Source organism: Callospermophilus lateralis, chromosome 10 (assembly GCF_048772815.1).
Source record: "Callospermophilus lateralis isolate mCalLat2 chromosome 10, mCalLat2.hap1, whole genome shotgun sequence".
Taxonomy (NCBI): Eukaryota; Metazoa; Chordata; class Mammalia; order Rodentia; family Sciuridae; genus Callospermophilus; species Callospermophilus lateralis.
The window spans coordinates 95,633,794-95,660,448 of NC_135314.1; the positions used below are offsets into that span (position 1 = coordinate 95,633,794).

A 26,655-nucleotide genomic window follows, 5' to 3' on the forward strand; every position below is an offset into this window, starting at 1 on the left:
GATCAGAAGAGGGCTTGCAGCATTAGGCATGTATATGAAATAGCTTTTGTGATAGTCTGGGGATTTCATTTCCAGTATGAACTACATAAATAGCTAAATATAATTTTCTTAAAATATTACTTCATTGAGCCTGTGGTAAGATATTATCGTGGCCTTTGTATTTTGGCTGGCTGACATTTGCTTCTTTCCCATGAAAAAAAAAATGTAGAACTACCCTCATATAGAATTGAACAGAACAAAATATCATGCTGCCCCTCTCTGTTTATTAAGATAAACTTCTGATAAGATGGCTAAGCAGGAAGTTGGAATAGTTCAGGGAAATTTAAGGCTACTTCTTTCTCTATCTAGTACACATTATTTTACATTTTGGAATTCTATTTTAACGACTTTTTAAAAAAGTACAAGATGTACTGAATTTTGAATGATACTTTAGGTTTCTTTTCTGTGGATATTGAATAAGAGTTAAAAAATGTCAATATTTTTATTTGTATTAGCACTTTCAGGGCAGAGCAAACATTTAGTAATATGACAGAAAGTACGCCACTTGAGTTCTAGAATGTTTGAAAAGAACATAGCAGAACATGTTGGGGAGTAAAATCATCATTATTTCCACTTATAAATAACTTTTATAGCATATTGATTATTTCAGTTCAAATTAATGAGGATAATTCGTCTTATTTTAATAACTCCAGAGGACAATCTTCATATTATAGTTGCAAGTCTTTTTTTTTCTAATTATTATACCTGATTCAAGAGAAGACTGATTTTGTGAACCAGGTTAAAACATTAAATATTGTGTTTTCTGCTAAAGATTATGTTTGATTTTTTCCTACATTAAATAATAAAAAAGAAAACACATTCCTCTTAAGAGCCATTTCCTCAGCTAATGCACATCATTCAAATTAACTTAGTCTTATGAGTGCTAGAAAGAAGAGAAATCTTACCTGTAACTTTAAAAAAGTTAGAAACCCAAATCTGAACAAATATACTTTTCTTCATTCTTGCCTTTATGGTTACTTTTCTATTAATAATGTCTAAATTTTATGTCTAATAATCTGTTATAGAAAGTTTATCTATTGGTATTTGTTCTATTTTTAGCTACACATTTTATCTATAATGAATTTTATCTATAAAAACATTATAGATCATTCTGTCTGTGATAACCTATTCTAAATCATTTTACTTTCACTATTTCCTTTGAATTTTTATATGTTAAATAATTTACCTTTGTATGGAAATTGGTATTTTTTTCCTACATTCCGACTTTTCTGAGTCTTGCCAGTTGTTTGGTTATAGTCAAAAGAGTTTCTCACTGAAAATCAGTGTGCTGTTTAGTTATCTATACTCCCTCTATAATGTTCAACAGTAAGAACCTAACAAAGTGGGCTAATAAGGCCAACAAGACAATTTTGTTATGAGGAAAATATTAGATGTAAGGTCAGTGTAAAGCTTTTCAGTGGATATAGAAAATGAATTGAAAATTATTTTGGTTTATCACATAACTGGTCATAATGCAATTGGTGTTAACAAATCTGACCTAACAGGATTTTAATCTAGAAATTGGCAGCATTTATGGATTTCACAGCTATAATTCTTTTACCTAGTATCTCTCAGTCAAATGAAAATAAAATAATACTATAATTTAATCAGGAACCAAGTAGTTTAATTTGAAGCCTCATGAGGAAAAAAAAAAAAGATGATATTATTAGGTAAAAAGTCATTGGCATTATCTTTCAACTTTAAAGCATTTTGAAAAAAAAAACTCATTATGAAGATTCTAAAACTGGCTTACAAAATTCTTCTAGAAAATGATGAAACAGGCTGGGGTTGTTTGTGGCTCAGTGGTAGAGCTCTCACCTAGCATGTGTAAGGCCCTGTGTTTGATCCTCAGCACCACATAAAAATAGATTGATTAAATAATTAATTAATTATATTGTGTCCAACTATAACTAAAAAAATAAATATTAAAAAAAGAAAAGAAAATGATGAAACTGTTTAACAATAGAATTGCAATTATTTGCAAACATCTTTTTTCCCCTAGCCATATTTTCACATGACACACTGCTGTTCTCTCTCATTTCTTATGGATTTTGAAGACTATTTTAAAGATATATTCTTTTAGAGAATCAGAGTCAATTACTGGATGGACAGTAACACTGTTAATTGACCTAGGAAACCTAGAAGGACAAGTACTCAAACGTGATTTAGATCTTCATGCTCTGGTTTGTTTTCAAATGCAAATTTGAAAATATATGTGTGTGTGTGTGTGTGTGTGTGTGTGTATGGGTATATGCATAATATAGAATCAGTTTTCCTAGCTTAGAGTTACATGTCTATTCATATACATGTAGATCACATATGTATAGAATAAATGTTCAGTTATCCCAGTATTAGTTGACATTGGAGATAGAGTTGAACCAATGTAAAAAGCAATTGTAGAAGATTTGTGAAAGCAATTAGAATTACTGTTTATTATTATTGCAATTATCTACCCACATAGGAGTTGCTTATTATTTAGAACTGTACAGTAGACAATAAACACCACATCATCTTTTCTTCCCTCATGGGGGACCTTGAGGTCCCTGGCCAATCTCACACGTTAAGCATGGGAATGGAATAATGCTCTAGTCTTCCATTCACTGTGCTCCTTAGCATTCAGCAGTACCTGGCCACATACCAAAGGCTGAAAATAGACTTGCAGAACTGAAGAAGGAGATGAAGAAGGGAAAGCTCTCAGTGGGAATATGTTTCCATCAACTGAACCTCTAAATTAGAAACACATGAAAAAAAAAGTGAGATTATCTATGAAACAAACAATAAATAATAGACTAAAAACATGGATGATGAACTTTTGCTATTTTTTTGCCAAGCAGTTATGTAATTTATGTACATTTATGAACATAAATTACTATGTGATTTGCATATTTGTTATGTACAAGTTTCTGAGCTATATTGTTTTTACTCTTTTGGGTGTAAAACAGTAAACCCGTTATTGAAAGCAAGATGCAATTTAATTCAGTACATTTGAATCAAATAACTATTCTGCAATATTCTAGGGTTGTTTTATTGTTGTTGTTGTTGTTGTTGTTACATTGACTTGACATTATGTATGCTTGCTCTCTGTATTCTCTTCATTACCCTATTTATAGTCACACAAATAAGCACTGATGCATTTACATACAACTCCTTCCAGGGAAGGAATCTGAAAATAATTATGAGATATTAATTTGTTCTGAAAAACTCTTTTGGCACATTTGTCTGGAGTGATATTGAGAGAGTGATAACAATTTAGGCAATCCGGATAACATGAGCTAGAATGTTCAGTAACACTTTACAGAAGGCTACAAGAGGTTCTGAAAGCAAGCAATGCCATCTCCTCTGTCATGCTGTGGTTAGTATTGTTCCAGAGTACATTAGCCTGTTTGCTGAAACCACTACACAATACACAGAAAACACTGGCATTTTATGAAGAAAATTTTTATGTTTTATTCAAGAACAAGTTCTTTTGGCAAGCAGTGCTGTATGGTATTACCTATGAGAACATTGTGATAATAATGGGAAGCAATTAAGATGAAAAGCAGCAAGAAGAGGAGTTAAAAGGGGAACTTCTCCCTGTAGTCAGGGAGATGGGATCCTTCAATGAGAGTAGAATTCAAGATATGCATAGTATGATCCAGCTGTTTGGGAACATTAAAAATCCCTTCACTTAAGCTGTTGAAAGCTGCCAAAAAAAAAAAAAAAAAAAAAAAGAAAAAAAAAAAAAGAAAGAAAGACCAAATGTTTTCCATCTCAAAACACATTTTACTTAGCTGTGTTTTGAAAGCTGTTATCTAAACATTAAAAAAAAATGCAGCGTATTTTAACATAATTCCTTCCTTGGGTGCAAATCAGCAGTTATAATTTAATTGAGAAAAGAGAATGAAAAAGGTAGAAGAGAAAGGCACATTTTATTCTCCTACCTTCTTGTTTATCTTTCCTTAAAGTACGTCAAGGACATAAAACAGGGAAATAAAAAAGTCACCAGCATACAGTTTTGTTAACTTATCTTGTGAACATTAAACATTATGCCTCAAATTTCGTATGGTACATAAAGTGTTTCGCCTTGCAAGATCGTGTATACAGCACTTCAAAAAAGCCAGTGGGACAGCTCACTAAATGTAATGGATGTGTAACAGCAGATCTTTAGATCTCTTGTATTTAGCATGACAACTTTGGGTTCTTTGGGTGCTTTAAACATGATATCTAAAACTACATACTTTTTTCCTAGTGATGAAAAACATAGACTAATTACAAACTTCTCGGATGCACTATATGGCTAGACCATCCAGTACAATGGCCATATTCGGTTATATTGTACCTTTCTCCTTCTGTTGCTGAAATTAATCAGTTTTACAACTTTGCTTTGTTTTTCTTAATGCAATTTCATGTTCATTCTTGCTAGAACAAATGCTCACTTAAGTACAATCACAGTGCAGTGAACAGTTTACTTCTCCTAACAGTTTTAATTGTCAGATTCTTAGATGCTTTCTCACGACAGGCATGGATGTGTGTCCTCATTCAATCTTTGAAAACTTTGATTAAATGGTTTCAAAAGATGTCTTGAAACAGGAGCTTATTCTCACTTAAAGATCTACTTTTATGAACCCATTTATTTTCTAACAAAACTCTGTTGAATATTATGTGGACAAAAGTTTTGTCAAGGAACTTTACTAGGACAAGAGGTCTGTACCTTGCACCCCAGATGCAGAACACAAAATGGCTTTTGATGATAAAGGCAAAATGCAGTTTAAAACAGTGTATATAATCAGATAAAGAAAGAGCAAGGACAGATGTGCTAGATTTAGGAGGAAACCACCACTAACAACTCCAAGACCTTCCCTAGGTTGTGAGACATAGTTATGGTCTAATGATATAATGTCAAAAACTGAATTTCACTGTGTGTGTTGGTTTCAATATCAGGACATAGATTCATTGTTGGGGGGCATAAAAAAACAACAACAACAACAACAACACTATTTTGCCTTTTGTTTTGTTTTGTTTTGATCATTGTTCTTTTGTGGAAAGCTAAATGAAGAGTGTATGAAGTATGAGGGTGGGTGATATGTTTTCTAGGGTCACTTATGAAAACCTAAGTGAATAGGAGTTTCTCTTCCAAAAAGTACTTCTCCTTGTCTTGAGTACTAAATGGCTTTTTTCATGTATCTTTTCCAAAATACTACAACTAAAATGCATTTAATCAATGAGAGAGTAATTTTTAAAAAATGGTATTATGCTACAAACCAAGCATTGGTACAAATATGTTCTCACTTTGATTATGTTTGAGTAAAATCATATGCTTCCCTAGCCTGCTTTTAATTCCTAATACACAGTATAGACTTCCTTAGTGTCCCAAGAGTCTGTTCTGGTCTTGGAAATAACCCCTAGTGATACCTCCTTTAGTAATGTAATATGTGTTATGAAACTGAGGTTAGGAGTCCTAAGGGTCCTTGTCAGTCAGTGGTTGGATTAGAGGGACCCTAAATGGCAGATCCCAATTATCAAGCAGATGACATCTTTAGCAAGCCCATCTTTCAGATTGTGTGTCTGAAGTAGTATGATATTAGGGGAAAAAACCATGGCAGAATAGAGAGATTAATCAAAGGTTGAATCCCATCTTTGGGACCCTCCACTTATGTGGTTTAGGGGAACTAACTTACGCAAATTGAGCCACTTAGTGAATTATCAAATGAAATGATGAATAATAAGTCTTGACATAGAGAAGACACTTAATAAATTATTATAATTACAACTTTTTACCATCTTCTCTTATTCTAGACTTGGGAATTGGTCACCCAGTGTCTACTTGCTCTAACCCAGATGTCTACTTGCTCTAATACAGATGCCACATTATTGCTAGTGAGGTTTTTTAAAGATGAGAATATGGCAAGGATTTATCTGATTTCTTTCTGGGATGAATAAATAAATGAGTGAAATTAATAAGATTTACATGTTAGAAATAAAATGTTTAAATAACTTCAAAAGAAAAATGAATGGATAAATTTTCCTACATTTCCAATTTCCATTTGCCTGCTTAATTTTTAAAAGATTCAATCCATGGGTCTATTTTTAAGTGACTAGAGCACAGAGTATATATATTTAAATAGGTCTTTTACATATGATTTAAATGTCTTTTGCTTTTTAAATGATGTTATTATTATGATTATTATTAAAATGAGCTGAGTATAACAGACTAAAATGTCTTTTAGTTGTTAAGCAGGAAGACCTATTATCCGAAAAAAAAGTTTCTATTTTGATTATAAATTATTATTCCTGGGTAGACTCTTTAGTACGTCATTAATTTTTAGATTGAAGAATTTACTCATACTGCATTTATATTTTACCAAGACAATTCTTTTTCAATATTGTTTTAGTTGTTGCTGACATATTCACCAAGTATAGAGTATAAAACCATCTGGTTTATTTGAATCCATAAGGAAAATGAATCTCTGTTTAGAACACATGCATGAAAAAAAATATGTATATATATATATATATATATATATATATATATATGATACTACAATCAGTATTTGTATTTTTAAAACACATGTGGATGATTTTATATACCTAGTGAACAAAAATATGCTGGGTTTTATCAAAACAGTTAAGCAAACATTGAAACACTTAACCTGAAAGTATTTGTTTCTACTTTTATTCATTCCAGCTTTTGAATGACTAAAGGCCTCACTTTCTCCATGAGCTTTCCCTTCCATGGTAACCTTCACACATATCCCTCCTCTTTAAATGTCTACAGCACTTATCATTCAAACCAAGTAATTTAATACTCGATAACTTAGTTTTGTTCTATTTGCTGTTCTTTCAAGTAGTTTATTCTTGTCTCTCTAAATAGATCGCATGGACTTTCCCAGCAAGAATGATGGTTTATATTAATTTTGTTATTCTCTCTGGCCTTTAAATCTTATCCCAACATATGTTTAGTTGTGTATTTTCAACCTGTGAGTCAAGAGACAAGGAATTGGAGAGAGTGGTGTGGGTATTGGGGAAATACCCTAAGAGTCCGTGTAACATTGTGTATGTACACATGTGTGGATATATGTATGCTTAAACAAATTAGAAAGAGTCCTTCAAATGAGATAAGGACTTTTCACTTGTAGCATGCCCATGATAATGTTCTAACACTTATAAAAGGAATTTGTAAAAATAGGATGTGTGTTGCAGCTCCATTTTGGCAAAATATCTCAGAACTATTTATTTTTTGTCCTATTGAATTCAGCGTTGTTATTTCTAAAACAGGGATAATAATCATCATATAGACTGTTAATGAGTTATTAAATGTAATGATGCATAATAAGCCTTGACATAGCTTTGGTTGGTAGTTATATAATCCTGGAAATCTCTTGGAGAGCCTGGGAAATGGTGATCAAGGGTCACTTACTGCAAATGGTTGCAACTCCAAAGAGAAGTCCTGCTACCACAAGCAAGGCCCAAGGAACAAGTTCCTACCTTGTGGATGGGGTGGTCAGGTGAGACAAGCAGGAATTGCTAGTATTATTTTTTTCACTTATGCATTTGGCCTTGATATGCTTATGTAGCCTTTTCATAGATTTAGGTTGAATTTGGGAAGCTCCTGGTAAATAGTATAGTGGGATACTTCTATGATCAATATCTTAGCCATTTTATAAATAACAACAACAAAATCCTGACTTTGCAAATCATCTTAACTCTAATTTGCTACATGCTCCCAAACTAGTTGAGAGGTCTGGAAACAGGAAATTGTTCTTTCTGAAACCTTGTCATAATGGTACTTAGAAACTTATGATTACTGCTTTTTCTCTATTTTCAATTCTATATAGCTTAAATTCCAACTGATTTTGGAAAGCTTTCCATAATTTGGCCTTATCAAGTCTTATTCACTAATGCTTCTCAACTTTGTGGCTCCTGGGTTACCCTTAGGAGTCCACTGCGTAACAGTTTATGAGCAGAACTGGAAGAAAGTATTTGTCAGATGGTGGTGTAAGACCACCTCTGCACTGCAGCAGGGTATGTACAGGCTAAGGCTAACTGTCATTTAGGGGCAGTGCTTCACAGGCCAGAATTTCCTGATGATCAGCTGAAGTTAGGCAATTGAATTCTGCATGTGCACCAAAGAACTTCGGCTGGTATGTTTGCTGTCTATTGATGCATAATAAATTACCTCAAAACCTAGTGGCTGAAAACAGTAATAAAAATTTATTGTCTTCAGTTTCTGTGGTTCAGGAATTAAGGAGCAGCTTAACTAACTGGGCTCTTGTGGTCCAGTGTCTTATGAGGTTGCAGTTTGGATTGCAACTATAGTCAGCTAAAGGTTTCAATGAGGATGCAGAATCTGTTTTCCAAGACCACTACTTGCTCACATCGCTTGCAGGTTGATTCTAGCAGCTTGTAAGTCTTAATTGTTGCCTGCACAGGTCTTCCCACAGGCTGTGTAATGTCTACAGAACATGTCAAAAATGGGAGGTGGGGAGACAGAGAGAGATCTCTTTTTAATGATTTTATTTTTATTTTTTTAATGTGGTGCTGAGAATCAAACCCAGTGTCTCACATGTGCTAAGCAAGTGCTGTACCACTGAGCCCAATCCTCTACCAAGAGAGACTGTTCTTTTTGTAACAAAGCTTCAAAACTCATATCACATCACTTTTTCCACATTCTGTTCATTAGAAACCAGTCTCTAACTCCAGTGCGCATTTACGGTAGGAATATTTAGACTTCATTATTTGAAGAAGGGGCTGGGAAACAAATCTTAAAATTCATGGACATATTTTCAAATCACTCCAGATGGGTATTCAGTATGCTTATCTTTTACCAGTACCATCAACATGACACCTGGGCATGAAATGATAAACAAATGGTTTATCTTAAATCTGTGACTAGTAAATGTATTTTAATCAGAAAAAAATACATTATTCATCTTCACTTTAGGACTATATTATTATCCCCTAAATTCTGAACTATTGCTTCAGAGAATTTGTAAAAACAAAAATTATCCAGATCAAACCCTTTTTGATGGTAGAGTCAAGCAAGATGCATATGTAAAAATAACATCTAAAAATACCACTTACTGTATGTAAGGATGCTGAGGCTGTGGGTTTTCCTGGTAGTGGTAATGATTCATCAGGACTCATCCCTCAGTACAATCAGTGACTTCAGGGTGTAGCTCTTAACCAATGAACAACATAATGGATTTTTCCATTGGATTTTAGAGCTGCCTAAAAAGACTTAATTATTACTATATACTCAGTTTCAAATGATTTGTCAAGACACAGACGATTCTCAAGAAATGCTTGTGGAATAAAAGTGAACTAAGCTGTTGTACATGTTGAATTAATGATCCTATGATTGTAACTTGACCACCAGCCAGCAGAACAAACTTACCCACAATTGAACAATCTCTGCTGAAGTCCTATAGGTTCACTCTATGTATTATTCTGATGCAATCTCCTTTTCCTTGAATGTTTCATTTTTATTTTTTTTCCATGTTCTGAAAAATTAGGTTTTTAATACCTTATATCAAATATTGACAAAATGATAGTTCAAATTTAACTTCTATTGGAGGTTTTTTTTTAAAGCATATATTACTTCCTGTAAAGTTATGAAGTTTCCTATTTTTCTTCATGTGTTTTCTTTTACCTAGTTCTCCAAATTCCTTTCTTAGGAAATGTTTTTCCCCATTAAGACTGTGATCCCTAAGTAGGAAGATATATTAACATTCTATCTTTGATTTTGCTGATTATTCTCTAGATCTATGTGTTTTCATTTCCACTTAGCAGAAAGAAACTACTGCCTGAGTAAGCAACAAATAAATTAGGAGAAAAAGTTTGTCTTTTGATATAAGGATGTCTATATAAAACAACAACAAACAAACAGGGCATTTTTAAAGAAGGAACTATTTTATAGTGGTGGAATTCTATTTAATAATAGTGAATATTTATTAGGCACTTTTTATGTGCTGGGCACTAAGTGCTATTGCAAAGATGATCGTTTAATCTTCTCAGTAGCCCTATGAGACACTTACTTTCATTATCTTCATGTTGCAGATGAGAAAATTGCCATGATAGATAACATTACACATGTCCCACACTAGGACAAGATGAAGCTCTTCACTCCAGATTCTGTGATTTTGGTCTCTATTTTATAGTTCCTCCTTAGGAGTAACTCATATGTACCATTATACTAAATGCTTAATGTACATTATCTCAATTCTTTAATTCTAGCAAACTTCTATTATTTAGGTGCCATTACTACAATTTCAGAAATACTGTTAGAGAGGCTCAATAAGTTGAAGCAACCATGTCAGTACCATGTAATTAAATGCAGACCAGAAGAAGTGCCCCATATCAGAGGGTTTCAGCATAGCAGTAACTGGGGATGAGACTGTTTTTTTGTTTGTTTGTTTGTTTGTTTGTTTATGATTCTGTGGGCTTCATGTTTGCAAAGAGGAAGTATGTATAGTTTTCTGAGTTTTTGGAAGATCTTCCTAGTCATGATGGCAACTTACTACATTCAGTCCATTGATTTCCCTGCTAATGGCCACAGGAAGCAGGAATTGTGTGAAATCAGACTATTGCCATCACATCTAGGTGTGGATGACTTGAGCCCTGTGGAATCATGAACCATTGGTACCACTGGACCTTACAAAACATTATTGGAGGTAGGAAGAATAAGAGACGTAATGCTGGCTTTCCCTCCACAAATACTGTGTGTAAAGGACACCCACCACTATGGAATAGTTTTCAAAACTTAAGCTAAATTCAGTGAATTTACATCTTACTGAGAGCTTAAATTATATAGTGAATACGTAATTGGAAATTAAGTATAATTGAAATTTCTCTTGCTTAGCCCTTAAACCCATTTTGGGAAGGATCACCTTGACTTCAGCTGAGCACCACAGGAAGTGATATATTTGCATTCAGAGCCTGCATAGTGTGAAAACTACATATCTTTAAACCCAAGAGTCACACTTAATGCAACAAGATACTATTAATAGAATACAAAAGGCATTTAAACACTGATTCCTACTGAGGGAGCAGATGATTCAGGTCTCCATCTCTTTCTTTCTTTTTTTTTCTTTTCTTTTTGAGTAAATGCATATTCTTCCTCTCTTTCCCTTTCCCTCTGATTGCTTTTTGCAGTAATTAAATGTTATATTGAATCATTTTGACACTCCATTGTGCTTTCCAGGATTAAAATTTAACAAAATATATTATATGACTTTCTTGACACATTCCAACATCAGTAACTAAGGAGATTAGTACAGGACATGATAAAGATTTTTATTGTAATTTGTGCAGAATCAACACTTTTTTTGAAAAAGTTGTATGTCTGAAGTATTTAATGAATCATTTAAATTTGATTCATCAACAGTTTGTTTGTTTTTTTAAGACTTCTGAACCTTGCAGCTCTTTTTAGAGTGGAAGTGAAGGGGGAGGGTATAAAACTAAGTGAGACACAGTTACTTAAAAGTATGAGCTTCAGCTGGGCACAGTGGCACATGCCTTTAATCCTAGAGGCTCAGGAGCCTGAAGCAGGAGGATCGCAAGTTCAAAGCCAGCCTCAGCAAAAGCAAGGTGCTAAGCAACTCAGTGAGACCCTATCTCTAAATAAAATACAAAATAGGGCTGAGGATGTGGCTCTGTGGTCCAGTGCCCCTGAACTGAATCCCGGGTACCCTGCCCCAGCAAAAAAGTATGAGTTTCAAATTTATAATATGAGTCATTTAAATTTGACCATCCGAGGCTCACAATTGAATATTCTCCAAATCATATCTGAATATCTGATTCCATGGTTTATTAATAAATGGATAGCCCAGATCATAGGGTGAGAGAAATTATGTGTGAATCGAGGTAGAAATTTTTTCTTTTCTCTTTCAGTAGTTCCACTAGTGTCTTTCTTTTCCAACCCCCTTTTTCAGTCGTAGGGCACTTTATTAGCAAACTTGTATTTGTTTTCCAACCAAGAATTACATATAAAATACAAATACCTTTGAGTTTGAGGATCTACACCCTGGAAATTGACCAGTACTTAATTCTGGAGTTTACAGGCAAGGCTATACTAGGATTTTATTTGAAGTTGAAAAAATGATCCAACAAAACTTTTCAGGAAGATATTTTTAAGCCTACAACTGAAACCAATGCCTGAATTTTCACAATGATTCTTGGACTTTGGGGGTACATTAGCCTCTATTGGACTATTTTGATGGCTTGCCATTTGATGTGTATCATAAAATGTGACACCCATTAAAATGGATTATCATCTTAACATACTTTTCTGGCTATATAGTATTTTTACTATATTTTAAGTGTCTGGCTATGATAATTGACATGATAAAATGGAATTTTAGGATTTCTGACATAAAGAAAAGGTAAATATTTTATTAAATCAATGATAAGAAGATAATAATCACTTCTTAACACTATAACAAAGACCTTCTAACCTGCTGTCAAAGCTTGGAGTAGAGAAATATTGTGGCGTGAATGCCTCACCAATTGACTCTCCTCACCTGGGGATACATTTCTTTGGAAGTAAGCACTTTCAACAGATCACAAACTAATCTTAGTCATTAGTGCTCTTTATAGAGGAGATTGTGTGGTCACTCCTGTGAACTGTTATGCTCCTCAGATGATGAGTTAATTCATCTGTAACAATGTTAGTTCATCAAGGTTGGTAGTTTATCTAAGGATCAAATTACTGTAATTTTGTATGCCATCTGATTTAATGTCCACTTAGTTTAGCGGTTAGACAGCCATAGGCAGGCGCAACACATGAATCCAATATCGAAAATGGAGAAAAGGCAAATTCTTGAAGGTTTAATTCAGGCATCCTTAGATGGAGATCACCTTGCTCCTTTTCTTTCTCCTAGGGAAATATATATCTAGATAGTGCCAAATCTTATTAAGAAAAACCTAAATAATATAGAACATTGCATATAAATATGTTCATGGTGAAATCTGTGTTTCAGAAAGACTTTTAATGGTAGAGGATAGGAAGGAGTGGGTTGATTGTGAAATGAGATTGCAGACATTCCTCTGGAAGGTCCTTCTACTATATACTCAAATACAATTATAGCAGTTTACAGGCAAAGGATCAATTGGCCAGATTTTACTGGTAACCTACTTTCTTTGTGAACTTGATAGACCTTCCAAATGTTTTTCTGGTTGAATGAAAAATTAAAGGTTGATTTTTGTTTTTACTTACTTTTGACTGTTTTATAGTACCTTTTTTTTTTTTTTGGTACCAGGGATTGATCCCCAGGGGTGCTTAATCACTGAGGCCACTCCCCAGCCCTTTTATGGTTTGCTAGTGTTTTTTGTTTTGTTTTGTTTTGTTTTTTGGACAGGGTCTTGTTAAATTACTTAGGGCCTTGCTAAGTTGCTGAGGTTGGCTTTGAACTTGAAATCCTACTACCTCAGCTCTGAGTCATTGGATTACAGGCATGTACCCCCATGCCTGGCTAGTAGTGACATTTTTGATCAATAGTCACAGTCAGTCAGTTGTTAGAAAAATATATATGGAGAACATGTATGCTCTACTGAAACAGATATGAAGGCATATAAAGCTTTATTTCCAAATTTGTTTACCTTAAGTGTTCCAGTGGAAAGAGATAGAGATGATGCTCAGTTAAAAAAGCCGAATAGGTATTTTACTCAGGACTCAGACTTTCAGCCTTAGATTAAAACATTTACCACTCTGATGCTCATGTGAATCTCCAAGAGGAGGCTATCTTTACCTCAGTTGACCCAGGAATACATTTTTTTTTCAAGAGAACACCTGTTTATAATTCACAAATTAGAAAAAGCTGGTGTGGAGGGTATTTCTTTCTTTCTTTGGTACTGGGGAGCGCTTAATCACTGAGCCACATCCCCAGCCCTTTTTTGAATTTTATTTAGAGACAGAGTCTTGCTGTGTTGCTTGGTGCCTTGCTAAGTTGCTGAGGCTGGCCTTGAACTTGTGATCTTCCTGCCTCAGCCTCCTGAACTGCTGGGATTATAGGCATATACCACTGTACCCAGTTTGGAGGATGTTTCTTGCTATCAAATAATTTATAGGTAGATTGGTTGATAACAGAGATATCCCCAATGACCCAAAATATGATGACAGATTAGTGAATGGTTTTAAATATGAAGTAGTGTATGATTTCAGAACAGAGAGCTTGGAAGATTTTGTATGAGCTTCGTAAATACAACTAGTAATTCACCTCCTCTATCTACTGCTTCTGCTCTTGGATGATGTGAATGTTGGAAGTGAGAGAAGTGCAGGCCCTGCACAAACCCTATTAAGAAGACCCAGGGTATCGACTTGTCTGTCCGGTAGCTAACCAGAGCTGATGATTTATGTAGAGGGAATGAGCCAAAAAAAAGGGCCTGGAAAGATTAATTTGACATCAAATTACAGAAGAGACTACATCTTGGATTAGAGGCTTTATTTTCTAGCAAATAGGGAACTGTCAGAACTTTGGCTAGTGTGGCTTTTCCTTGATTTTGCTTTTTATCTTCTGTTCTTATGTAAAACAAAACATTGTTGCAAACTTATTACTTCAGGAAGACTGATTTCTAGTGTAAAAATGGCATAAAAATTCAGGTCTAAAGTGACAAGGGACTCCACTGTGCCCATTTGAAGATGAGTGTGTTTTGGAAGCAGTTTAATGGATTGCCATGACTACTTGCTAGGGACAAGGGCAGGGCAGGAGTCCTAACTGTGGCCCAGCATGTGAGCTTACCTAAAGGGCAGAAACAGAATATGGGGTTCGGAGTGGTGGGAGTATGCCAATATAGTACTTCTCCAGAGAAGCAGCAGTGGAAGGAAGTCCCTGTTTCTAAATTTCTAAAACAGAATTATCAATGCATCAATCAATTCCCACAGGGGAACAATGTCAAGTAGCCAATTTTCCTTGAATATTAAATATAGTAACTTCCCATACATTTAGCCATAATGACTCTTACAAGGAAGTTCAAAAGTCGTTTAGTTTATGAAAAGATGCTACTGAAGATATTGGTGGGAATAAAACTAGAATCCAACCTTAAGAATCTTACAATGCCTCTCTTTAAGACCAGACCACTACAGATACATCTAAAGTAGAACTGGCTATAAACCAGGAAAGAACAACAGATGATTTAGAGTCAAGGAAAAAAAGATCAAACCTGGGTAGTGAGAATCTGTGAGCATAAAGAAAAAGAGGTGGCTTTGAAGGATAGAGAGTTCATCTGAGATAAGGCAAAATGAATTATAAACCGAACAACACTAATGTTAACAATTATAATTATATTAGTAGTATCAATAATAATAGCTATTTTCTATTAACCACATGCCATGTTCTATGCGTGAGTTTAAGTTATTTACATAAATGCTTCATTTAGTTCTCAAAAAAAACCAGGATAAGTTTACACTGAATGGTTAGGCAATTCCAGCCTACTGTAGAATCTTGAGCAGGGCAGTGAGTAGCAGCTGATAGTTAGGAAGATTAACAGTATGGAGTATAAACTGGTGGGAGGGTGATGGTGGTTTGAAGATCTGTTAGCAGACCATTGCCTCCATTCAGATTAGAGGTACCAACATCCAAGCCTGGCATTGGAAGGAATGAAAAGGAAAACCAAGAAAGCCCTGATGCCTTTTTCTTCCCAACAAAAGTACATCAAGTATAAATTTATGGCAGGCATTGTGGCATACTCTGGGCAATTGGGTCAGAGAAGATAAACCCAGTTCCTGCTCTCTTGGCACCTGAAATCTACAAGAAGACATTGTAAAGGATGAATTTCTTGACCTTGGTGTGTGCATGGTATGTGCATGGTGTGTGCATGCATGTATGTGTCCTTCTAATATTTAGGGCTCTGGGATCTCAGTGGCATTCTACCTCTGCCTCACAACACCCCCCCCGCCCCGTGCTGATTGGCAGAGAGCACAATGGGTGGGACAGAACAAGCTCAGCAGCAAACCAGACAGACAGACATCTTCTGGGGTAGCACAGCTTGAGAGAAAAAAAAAAACAAACATTTTTTCTTAAAATTCTTTTCTTCCAAGGTCAGGGTAAGGATTAGGGCAACTGACACTGGAATAGAAGAAAGAGGACAAAAAAAAAAAATACTCATACTTTGCCATTTCTTGCAGTATAGACAGACTCTCCTCCTCTTGGAACATGGGTGTAAGTTTACTCTAACCCCTTACACAAACACAAATACTGTGAAACTTACAGTATTTTGACCTGTTCCCATGAACTCAGAGCAGTTCACACTCACATTACCCAATTTATTTTCCCAACACTCACATTATGCTGATATTATGAAACTTTCATGGAAGCCTACTCAAAGGTTAAGTGACTTACCCAAAGGTACCCAGCTAGGAGTGGAGACAGGAGGAGGAGCAGGCCTTCCTACTCACTCTTTCGACAATATTAGGAGTCTAAACACATTCTTAAGTGGTGCTTCTAAAGCCCCGGGGAAGAAGCCAACCCCAGAGTTACTGCTTATTGTGCTAAATGCTGTCCTGAAAGATTGAATTAATTAAAATTATTAAAAATAATGAAAAATTCAAGCCCTTACAGAGTTGGGGTTAATTCCAAAAACATTTACTGCCTTAATTCTGATGTCTTTACATCAGAAGAATGAAAAGATTTGGCTTTTGAGACCAATGATAATTGTAATTCTAGTTATTGTCTATAAAATATTAAAAATATAAATATATAAATATAAATATATAACAGCAAAATGCCCTCAGGGATAGGGCTGGGACCTCAGTGATAGATCTCAGTGGTAGAGCACTTACCTAGCATGTGTGAGGCACTGGGTTCGATCCACAGCACCACATAAAAAATAAGGAAATAAAATAAAGGCATTCTTGTCCATATACAACTACAAAAATTTTTTTTATAAAATGTCCTCAATGATATGAAAATGCCTTGTGTCTAAACAATGAGATTGAGGTGTTTTTCTTTGCAAACATTTATTTTCAGTTTTCGTGAATATTTATTTGCTCATCATTTTTTTTCTTGAAAATATCTTTCAATGCATACACATCAGAGCATTAAACGCCTTTACTTTGAAGGCCAAGGAAAAGAAAAATAATGGTATTTTGTCTTGTTCTCTCTATCCAAATTTTACTATGTTTTATTAAAGTGTTCACTCTATCATAGTGCATTCATTTAAACTTGGTATAAATTTTTTGTTGTTGTGCTTTAAGCACTCAGCGTAATAGCTTAGGACTGAAATACATCAAAATAGCCCAACAAAAAATATTTTAAATATGGCAGTCTTAGTTGGAGTTTAGGAAATAAATCTTTGAGTATAATAATTTATTCACTTGAGCTGTTGTTTCAGCAAAGTATTTCATCTTAGCTCCCAAAGAGCTACTAGTCATTGCTAAATATATTTAAAAATCGAAGCAAAAAAAATTTGCTTTCATCCTGGTCAAATATACTATAAAAAACTCAATTGTTTAATTCTTCAGCATTTTTTTTAAAAAAAGATCAGATAGGTGGCTATGCCCCGATGGTTAATTAATAAGAAGGGAAGTAGGTAATGTTTCACTGGGGAAACGTTTCACCATGTCTATTGTGAGGGATCCCATGCTGGAGGGACAATAACGGGGTGCTAATTCTGAACGCACACAGTGCTATCCTACAAAGACATCAAGATTTGTAGGAAATCAACCCTCCAGCAGTCCTGGCAAGCCAGACTGACCCCAGCAAATGAAAATAATCAAAAGTAATTAGAAGCGTGCTGGACTACTCCTCAGAGAGCCGAGCAGGAGAGCAAACATGCCTGAATCCTCCAGCCACTGCAAAGGCCCATGTCTGAGCTGTTAGGTGCCCTGACCTTGTCCACATAAAGATGTGATTTATGAAGTGCAGGGCACAGCAGCAGGGCTTCTGTCTTCTCCTGGAGAACCAAATTACTGAGGTGGAGATTAACATGCTTTCAGTCGGGCCCATTTCCAGACCAAGGGAAATTTTTTATTTACATTTTTTTTACCTTTAATTTCCTCTTTTTTAACAGCCCCCCCCCCCCTTTAAAAGAGGGTAAGGGGAGGAAAAAAGGTAGAGTCCATCAAGAGAGTGACCAGACATCTCTCTCCAGAGCAGTGATGATGTGTGCTAGGGCTATAGACACTCAGAGGTTTTGTTTATAAACTCATATTGTGCTGGAGAGTTTTGGTGGGCCTGCCTGCCCAGCATCACAGAATTCACCTTCAAGTTTAAAGCCAAGTTTCTGAGATACTTCCCTGATTAAGGAATATAAATAATTCAAATTAAACCAAATATTACTTATGATACCATAACTTTCCCATCAAACTTTCCTTCCTAACTGTTATGTTCCACCTATTAAATAAAAAGATTTAGAAGAAGAGCTGTGGGTAGTAAGAGCATTCAGAGGAGTAGGAGGAAAGATAAATTGGGAGAAATTGTTACATATGAATCAGTGAGAAGTGTCTTGAGTCCTAAAGACGTACTTCTCATTTTTGTCTCAGTTAGGGTAGGAAAGGTTTTACAAAATTCTATCCTGACATGAAAAAGGAAGCATTGATTTTCTTTTTAAACACACATCAATATCTATACAAGAAGCTAATTTAATTAGCAAGCATTTATTGTTCAGCCAAATGTCAATTTCTCAGATTATTTCATGCTTCTTGACATGAACTGTATGAAACAGGATTTAACAGGATGTCTATGAATGAAACCACACTTGAGAAATGTAAAATTGCACTTGCATGTTCTTGAAAAGCAACAGAAAATAGTGTTACAAGGAAAATGTCAGGCTTGGAGTTCATTGTATGTTTAGCTACCTCAAGAAACCCAAAGCTGCAGAATTAAGGGAACTCTACTTAGGCTGAGGTTATAAAGTGCCTTCCTCTATAAACTAAAAACATAATGTCAGGGTGAATGGGAACATACTTTATTAACTTTATGGTATTGAAAACTGCCAGCAAGTTGTCTTGTTTTTAAATATTGTCCTCTGCAGAGTGTTACAGTGCTGTTTGTCCACAGGAAGCCTATTAAAAGTGGACAGTGCAGTCATTTCATCTGGCTTTGGCTGGACTGCTTTTCTTTCCTTTAATGATGTGCTGGAATGTACCATGCCCATAGGGTCTCCATTAGCAGAACTTTTACTTCTGGGACGACCATGAAGTTTAAGGCTTAAAAGAGGCATCAGTTTACAGTCTTGTGGGAATCACTTGAATACTGGAGCACTAACTTCTTACTGCTTTAACTAATATATTGACTTATTTTAAATAAACAGTTACACAATGAAGGCAGAGCCAGTGGCCTTATTGGAAATCTTTGGGCATTTTAAAGATTCTGCAATCCACACAGCTGGGGGAGGAAGGAAGAGGCCTGAGGAGGGTTTATGCCCTTTTCAAACCAGGAAGAAAACACATTAACCTCTCCCACCCCAGCCCTGCCATCAGCCAAAGGGGGATCTTTACAACTCCCAGAAAATCTATCAGCTCACACTCAAACCTCATATTTTCCAATGCTTTTTTTTCCTGGTAAACAACAATTAACAGAGCAATGAAGAAAAAAAAGACTATTAATTCTTTCCAGAAAAATGTTTTAAAAATATGATTCTCTTTTGATACACTGCTGATGAACCACTTTATTTTCTCTTTTTCCCAAAGCTCTGTGCATTTGTTATAGTTTGTTTCTCATACCATCCTCTTAATATTTAGATCATCTGTCCTGATACATGTTTGCAAATTAAAGCTGGTTTGAGATTATAGTAAAACCATTATATTTAATAGCCCATTTCAAGGGCAGTGCTCAACCCTCCAGAAATGCATGTTACTGATTACTGCCAAGCAGACAGCGGCTTGTGCAGATTAATTTGTAACTGGGAACTACTGTAAACAGATTTCACCAGAAATCCCAAGGAATAAAGGGAATTGGTAGTGGTATTTGGCTCCTTGTATTTATTTATTGTTTTAGAAACCTCCTGATGGAAAGCAAGCTAACAGGGGAGAAAAGTTAGCCCCCTGCAAAATCCTTGTCCTCTACCCTTGTCTCCTCTTGTTTCAATTCTGATGTGGGAAGGTGGGTCAGGTCTTCTTCTAAAGGGTTATTTAAAAGCAACACCAAACAAAGCCCATTTAGCTAATTGTGGGATTTCAGAACCCTTTCTTGAAACTTCAAGTTATGTCAAGGAAAAGGGGGGTGAATTCTGCATTTACACGAAATTATTGTTATATACCCAAAGGAGAGAGGGAGTAGGTTGGAAGAGGAGAGCGATTGAGATTTAGCGTTAACACCTCCTTTGCCCACATCCTTATGATGATTTCCTTTAGTCTCTATCACAATTTAGTCAGTGAACAAGACTTGATGACAATTATGATATCAATTAAATAATGATAATGAAAAGAATCCTCCACTCTAGATTAATGTTGGGATGTTTCAGAGAAGTGTTGACTCTTTGGCTGGATTTCGAGAAAAGAATTCCATACGTAGAAATAGCTTCAGCAAAGCCCGGCTTCTGCGGGCCAGGGCTGCGGGCGTGCGGGCGTTGGGAGGTGAGGCTCTGGAGACGCGCCCGGCGGAGGACGAAACCCTTTGCTGGAGCCAGGAGGGCGGCGGCTGCTTCACCTGGAAGGCTGCGAGCCGCAAGCGCCGCTCTTTATTTCGGGACACAACGCCATCTACCGGCCTCCTGCGATACCTGCAAGTAACCAGACCTTGCAAGTCGCCCCGCCTCCCCCACCCCAAACCAATATAAGGGAAAAACTCAGAGGCCCTTTCCACGAAATCCTAATTTAGCCAGGACCTGCCACTGATTCCACACCACCTTTGTCTCTCCGCCGACGTCCCCTCCTTTTGAAAGCGACTGTGTAAAGGGCAAGAAGGTGGCGGCTGCAGGGCTAGGGCGGGGAGGGGGCGCAGGGAGGGTTCGGGGCGCTGAGCTCTCAGACCCCCTGATCAGGCCGCACTGTCTGAAGCAATCGGTTCCCCAGATTACTTGTATTTAATACACAATGCATCATAAAACAAATCCCTCATCCTGACAGGAAGAAAATAGAACAGCTCATAGCTCGAGCCGGTCCAATTTATGGCTAAATTAAAAAAAAAAAAAAAAAAAAAAAGCTTCGACAATGGGCAAGTTGAGGAAGGGCAGGAAATCAATGCAGCAAACCCGGGACTCTTAAAGGTTCTCAAGAGCCGAACTCTATGGGAATATCTCACCAGGTTTTAGGTTATTTACAAAGGATTTTTCCTGTCCTACCTACCACTGCTGTGCGATTTTCCTTCAAACAATGGCCATTATCTGAAATAACAGTTCAATGTCACAGATAACAGGCCACCGAAACGAATTAGTCATCACCTCTTGTCATTTTTCTCTCCCCCACATCCCTCTCTTTTGTTATTATTTTTATTTTTAAATCAGCATTTTGGTAGGGGGGGTGTATAGATTTTCATGTTTACTTGCACTTGGAGAAAACAAAAAGTGGGTGGCACTTGTCCCCCTTTGCAGATAAAGTTAAAAGGCAGTGCATTCATTCTTCCAGCCCTCCTCGCTCACTCCACCTCTCCCTCCGCAAGTGCCCCCAGACTCGCTTACTTTGCTTAACTTTCCATTGTTGGGCTGGAAAGAAGTTGGATTTTGTCCATTTGCTTTTATGAATGGGGTTTTCTGATAAAAGCACTTATTTCCATCTAACTGGTAGGTTTAACTAAATTCTTTCAAGATTGGCTACAAGCACACATATAGACCCTTTTATTTTGTTATTAATTCCCCATATTCTTTCCTCCAATGTCGTTTCTGCATTGTGTTGATATAAGTTGACCAAATATACATTATAAAGTTATTAAACATAGTATAATACCGATCACTAAAAGCAGCATTTATGATGTTAAAAGTCTTACAAATAATCTGGGTTGTCAAATCCCGTAATTCTACTTAGGGGCGTTCATGGTGTTTTAATTAATGTATCAAAGAAAATGGCAAAACTCACCAGACAGTCGTCAATCTTCTTAAGCCCATAATACCCTATGTGGGCGGGTTATATGCAAATGTTTCACATTTTAAAATTTCTTCTAAGAGAAAGTATGAACTGAAAATTTAGCACGCCTTTCTGTTGACCTAACTGTAAGAGTGGAGGGGATACACTTGAAGGTAAATTTCAATTAAAATTTATCTTAAAAGATGCTTAGCAAAAATCTGGAAATGTAATGTCAACTTTTCATTCTCGAGGTTCCTGTTTTCCGAGAAATTTTGAACTAATTATGTTTAGTACGAACCAGCGTTTCTTTTACCCTAAGCCTTATTCTCACTCTCTCCAGCGCCCCCCAGCCCCCAAGCCCACCTTGGTGCGCACACCCTCACACCCCTGAAATCACTTCTCCAGTCTACCCCACTTCTCCCCATCCCCCATCCGTCTCTCTCTCTCTCTCTCTCTCTCTCTCTCTCTCTCTCTCTCTCTCTCTCTCTCTCACACACACACACACACACACACACACACACACACTTACACTTGTGCTTTCAGGACACCGAAAGGGAGGATATTTCCCTGGGGAAAGAAATCCTGCCTGGCGAGATCTCCCCATTGGTTGTTTACTCGGAGAAATCTACATGTTTAAGGGGGATGGTGCATCCATAATCAGTCTGTCCCTATAGGACTTGGGTCTTGGCGACCTTTTTGTGACCTCTCCCGCCAGAGGAGGCTGCTGTCACTTTAAAAATTACTGAAAGAGGAGCCCGTCTGGCTTCCGATAGCTCCCTTTCTCCCTCGCCCCGGGTTCTTTCTGGATGGCCAAGCAGATCCTCTTTAAAGAGACAGTTCATGAAATAGAAACCCGGCGGCTAAGCTCAGAGTTGCGAAAGGGGACGATCCCGTGAGGGTCTAGGACCCGGGAAGGCTCTGCAGAGGATCTGAAAGGGGGCTAGAGCTCCCCTCGCCTCCCCAGGCCCCCCACCTTCGCAAACTCTCCTCCTCCTGCCTGTTTTCCCCCCCTTGGAACAGGGAAGGAGAAGTGGAAGAAGTTTTAGTGGGTTTCAGATAACTTTCATTACACATCGGGCTGATAAGAGCAAGAGAAAGTGAGAAAAGAGGGAGGTGATGTGAACCAGAAGGAATAACTCCGAGCTCATTTAGGAAGGCGGAAAAAAAAAAAAAAAAAACCAAAAAAGCCAAAACACACCAAACCCGGGTCACTCAGACGAAAGAAGACTTCATTTTCATTTCTGGTCTTAAAACACACTTTTTGGCGGACAATAAATCTGAAACGCATGGTCCCGGCGAGCTGATCCTAGAGACGCACAAAGTTATCAGAGACCCATTTGGAAATCGAGACGCGCGAGGCATTTTTTTTTTTTTTTTTCCTCCCCAAACATCTCGCAATGTTGCTGGGAATCGTTTGAAAGGATTTTCGTACAGGAGCGTTGGGGGCTGCTGATTATTTTATTTTGTTTATTTTAATTCTTCTGTGATTGCCTTTTATTGCTGAGTTGAGGCCATAGAAATCTTGAAGGTAAGCGAACTCACTTAAAAACAGCAACAACAACAACAACAAAAAAAAACTCTTGGCGATGTGCATAGTTTGTCACTTGGGACAGTTTCCTGCCGGGCACCCCTTCCCGGGGCGCCCCCCGCCCCAGCCCTCTTTTCCTCCTCGCCCTCAGTCTCGCGGAGCCCTCTGCTTATCTACGTTGCTAAGCCTGGCGATTTCCTTGTTCCTCCTGCGGAACCGTGCGGTCTGGACGCGTCTCGGGGTGGGTCGTCCGGCCTTCGGTGGGTCTCTGCCGGCTGCCGGCCTCTTTTCCTCGCGCTCTTCTCCTCCTTCCCTCCCTCCTCGGGTCTGTCGGTCGGTATCGGGGACGCAGAAGGTGGGGTTGCCAAAATCTGAATTCCTGGCACCGGCCACGCGACTTTGGAGCCGGTTTCGGCCGAGTTCCACCTTGCCAAGTAATAGCTTTGCTGTCCAACATCGTGTGCTGCTTTGCGAGAAAGTCACATTCGGACCCTTTGGCTAGATTGTGGGGATTTTTTCTTCCCCCCTTTTGCAGTTGTTGTTTTTTTTTTTTTTTTTTTTTGAAAGGGCCTTTCTGTAAGGTTCACCTATGGGATATGTATGTATGTATGTTTGTATTTTAACGCGATCTTTTGGGATTGACAGCTTTTAAAAACACAGGAGTGTAGTAAGTAGATAAAATGACGGAAGATGTGTTGTTACTTTTTTTTTTTTTTTTTTTTTCGAAATTTCCGAGACGATTAAGGCATTTGGGAGACAAATGTACTTCTGCTAGCAAATCAAAAGTGAATGATCCCCCCCCACACCCCTGGGGTGGGGTGGGGGACATTTCTGGAGAAAGTTAAGTTTTTGTCTTGGGGCAAGAATATTGAGAGTAAGAAAGTTAATATGTTGGTGAAATCTTTGAATAATCATGTAACAGATCATGTAAAAAGACATTCTTTGGAAATGAATCTTTTTAAAAATTAACTTTGCTGTTGACAGTCACAATGGCAATAATGTTAACACGGAATAAAATTACACCTAGAATTTTTATGTGCAGTATATGCAATACTTAACTCCCTGCCCCCGCAAAAGGGAATGCTTGAGAGCTAAGGGGATAGATGCTTCTTGACTTTGAAATTAACAAGTTTTCCACGTCTTTCTGCAAATATGAAATGGAACTGGTGTTGCATTTCACTGGCTTCACCCTATTTCCTTTATTAAATATTTCTCTGGTGTGTCAGTAGACCTGCCTTTTTTTTTTTTTTTTAACTAGTCAAGAAAACAAACAAACAACAAAAGACCAATCAGAAACCAAACCAAACAACCAATCTAACAAACAAAACAAAACCCCCCAACTTTTTACTATTTTGCAATGTACATTGTATTGTTATTTATGTGCCTTCTCAACATCTGGGAAGGGGAGAAATCTCAAGTTGCATTTGAGTTATGCAGCCTTCAAAGCTGAAGAAACATCTTAAAGTTTGTAATTTTATAAGTGCCAAATTGTATAAAATTTGTCCTTATCACTAGACAGGGGATTTAAGTGCAGACTTTTGTTGTTGTTGTTAGTGTGAAGAAGTGTCCTTGAAAAATTTGTGTGTGTGTATGTGTGTGTGTGTGTATTTAGCAATTATTGCCTTTATCTCCTGGCTCTATTTTTCTTTTTTAAATTGTGGAACTACTTATTGCCCTTCAATTGCCCCATGGCCAAGGGCTTATTCATAATGCCCCTTGACTACAGCCCTTTTGAGCACTGGGTTCTTCTTGAAGTTTATGGTGAGTTAATGACTTGAATCTGCAATTGGATGATTACCTGACTTCCATGCAAAATTGCTTTTGGTTTAAAGTTTAGTTGAAACTTTTATGTAGGTATAGATGCAGCAGAGTTCTGTAAGGGCTTATTTAATTCATTGATTTTTGTTCTAGACTGTGTTGTTTAGTCCTTGATAGGAAACTTCCTCAAGTTTGCTTTAATTGGTTGACATTTGCAGCCTTTGGAGCTATTCACCCTGAGATCCACAACTCTGCAACTTTCAATATTAATGTTTAAGACACAATTGCTAGTGAACCAAAATAGTTTGGTTTAAGTATGCAAAACATTAAAAATGAAAGTTTCCCAATTTGATTTTTGTTTCATAAATATCCTAGGTAATATTAATCTTTCCTATAGGCCAAATGTAAGTCTCATGAAAATAACAATACAAAACCATACATGATGATGGCAATTTTTACAGTATTCTTAAATGTAATTTTTTACTTATTCACATCCAGTTTTGTTATTTTGCTTACTGGACATAATATTAAAACACAAATGTGTTTAGTAAAACACATGTGTTAACTAAAACCTTAGATTGCCATACTTTGCATAACTGCTTACCTATCGATTGTTTTCATTTGTTTTTCTTTAGTTTGGTCAGATGCATTTATGAGACAAATCTTATCATCTCCTTCAATTAAGAGCATGATTTAATTGTTTTGTGGTGACAAAGTATGAAGTAGGAAGAAGAATTTAATAATTTAAATATTTAAAGTTTTAAAATGAATTAATTTAAATTAATTACACACTTACATTAGGTGATTATCTAAACATAAAATATTGACTTTAATTATTCAAACCTAAATGTTGACTGCTTATTTTAGAAATATTAATATATGCTGTTTGGTATTTTTTGTAAAAATTTATTGGATAAAATTAAGTAAATAGCGCTCATTCATGCACAATAAAAGAAACAAGCAATGTTTTGAAACCAGTTAATCAGTTTTTTTTGTAATGAGTTGAAATTGCTTGATTCCTTTTTTAAAAAGCAGCATGCTGTCATTTCCTACATAACTTCTTATTACTCTTCTTTTTTTTTTTCATATGTATGCTGTCTGGCTTTGCTTTAAGGATTCAAGAGAGGAATATACATTTCAATGATATATTTTAAGCAGCTAATCACTTTCATGAATAGATCAATATGGCAATTGATTGTTCTCATCTTCCTCCTTCCAGATCTTAGATGAGTTTTGCAATGTGAAGTTCTGCATAGATGCCAGTCAACCAGATGTAGGAAGCTGGCTCAAGTACATCAGGTTCGCTGGCTGTTATGATCAGCACAACCTCGTTGCATGCCAGATAAATGATCAGGTATGTTGTAAAGATTTTCTTGTCTTTCTTTGAGAGCACTAAAGTATCAGTGAAGCCTGAAGA

General features: G+C 36.6%; 1 protein-coding gene across 9 annotated transcripts in view; it reads left to right on the plus strand.

Annotated features, from left to right (window-relative positions):
• The window catches only part of Mecom (MDS1 and EVI1 complex locus), a 543,758-nt gene that overhangs the window by 458,609 nt on the left and 58,494 nt on the right, over positions 1–26,655 (plus strand). For 7 of the 9 annotated variants that reach the window (XM_076867222.2, XM_076867224.2, XM_076867229.2 and 4 more), the window contains exon 3: positions 26,458–26,592. In XM_076867222.2, the coding sequence (XP_076723337.2) occupies positions 26,458–26,592 (135 nt within the window). Of the gene's footprint in view, positions 1–22,673; positions 23,481–23,652; positions 23,741–26,457; positions 26,593–26,655 lie in introns of those variants that run through there. The other 2 variants (XM_076867228.2, XM_076867227.2) reach the window with 2 other exon arrangements.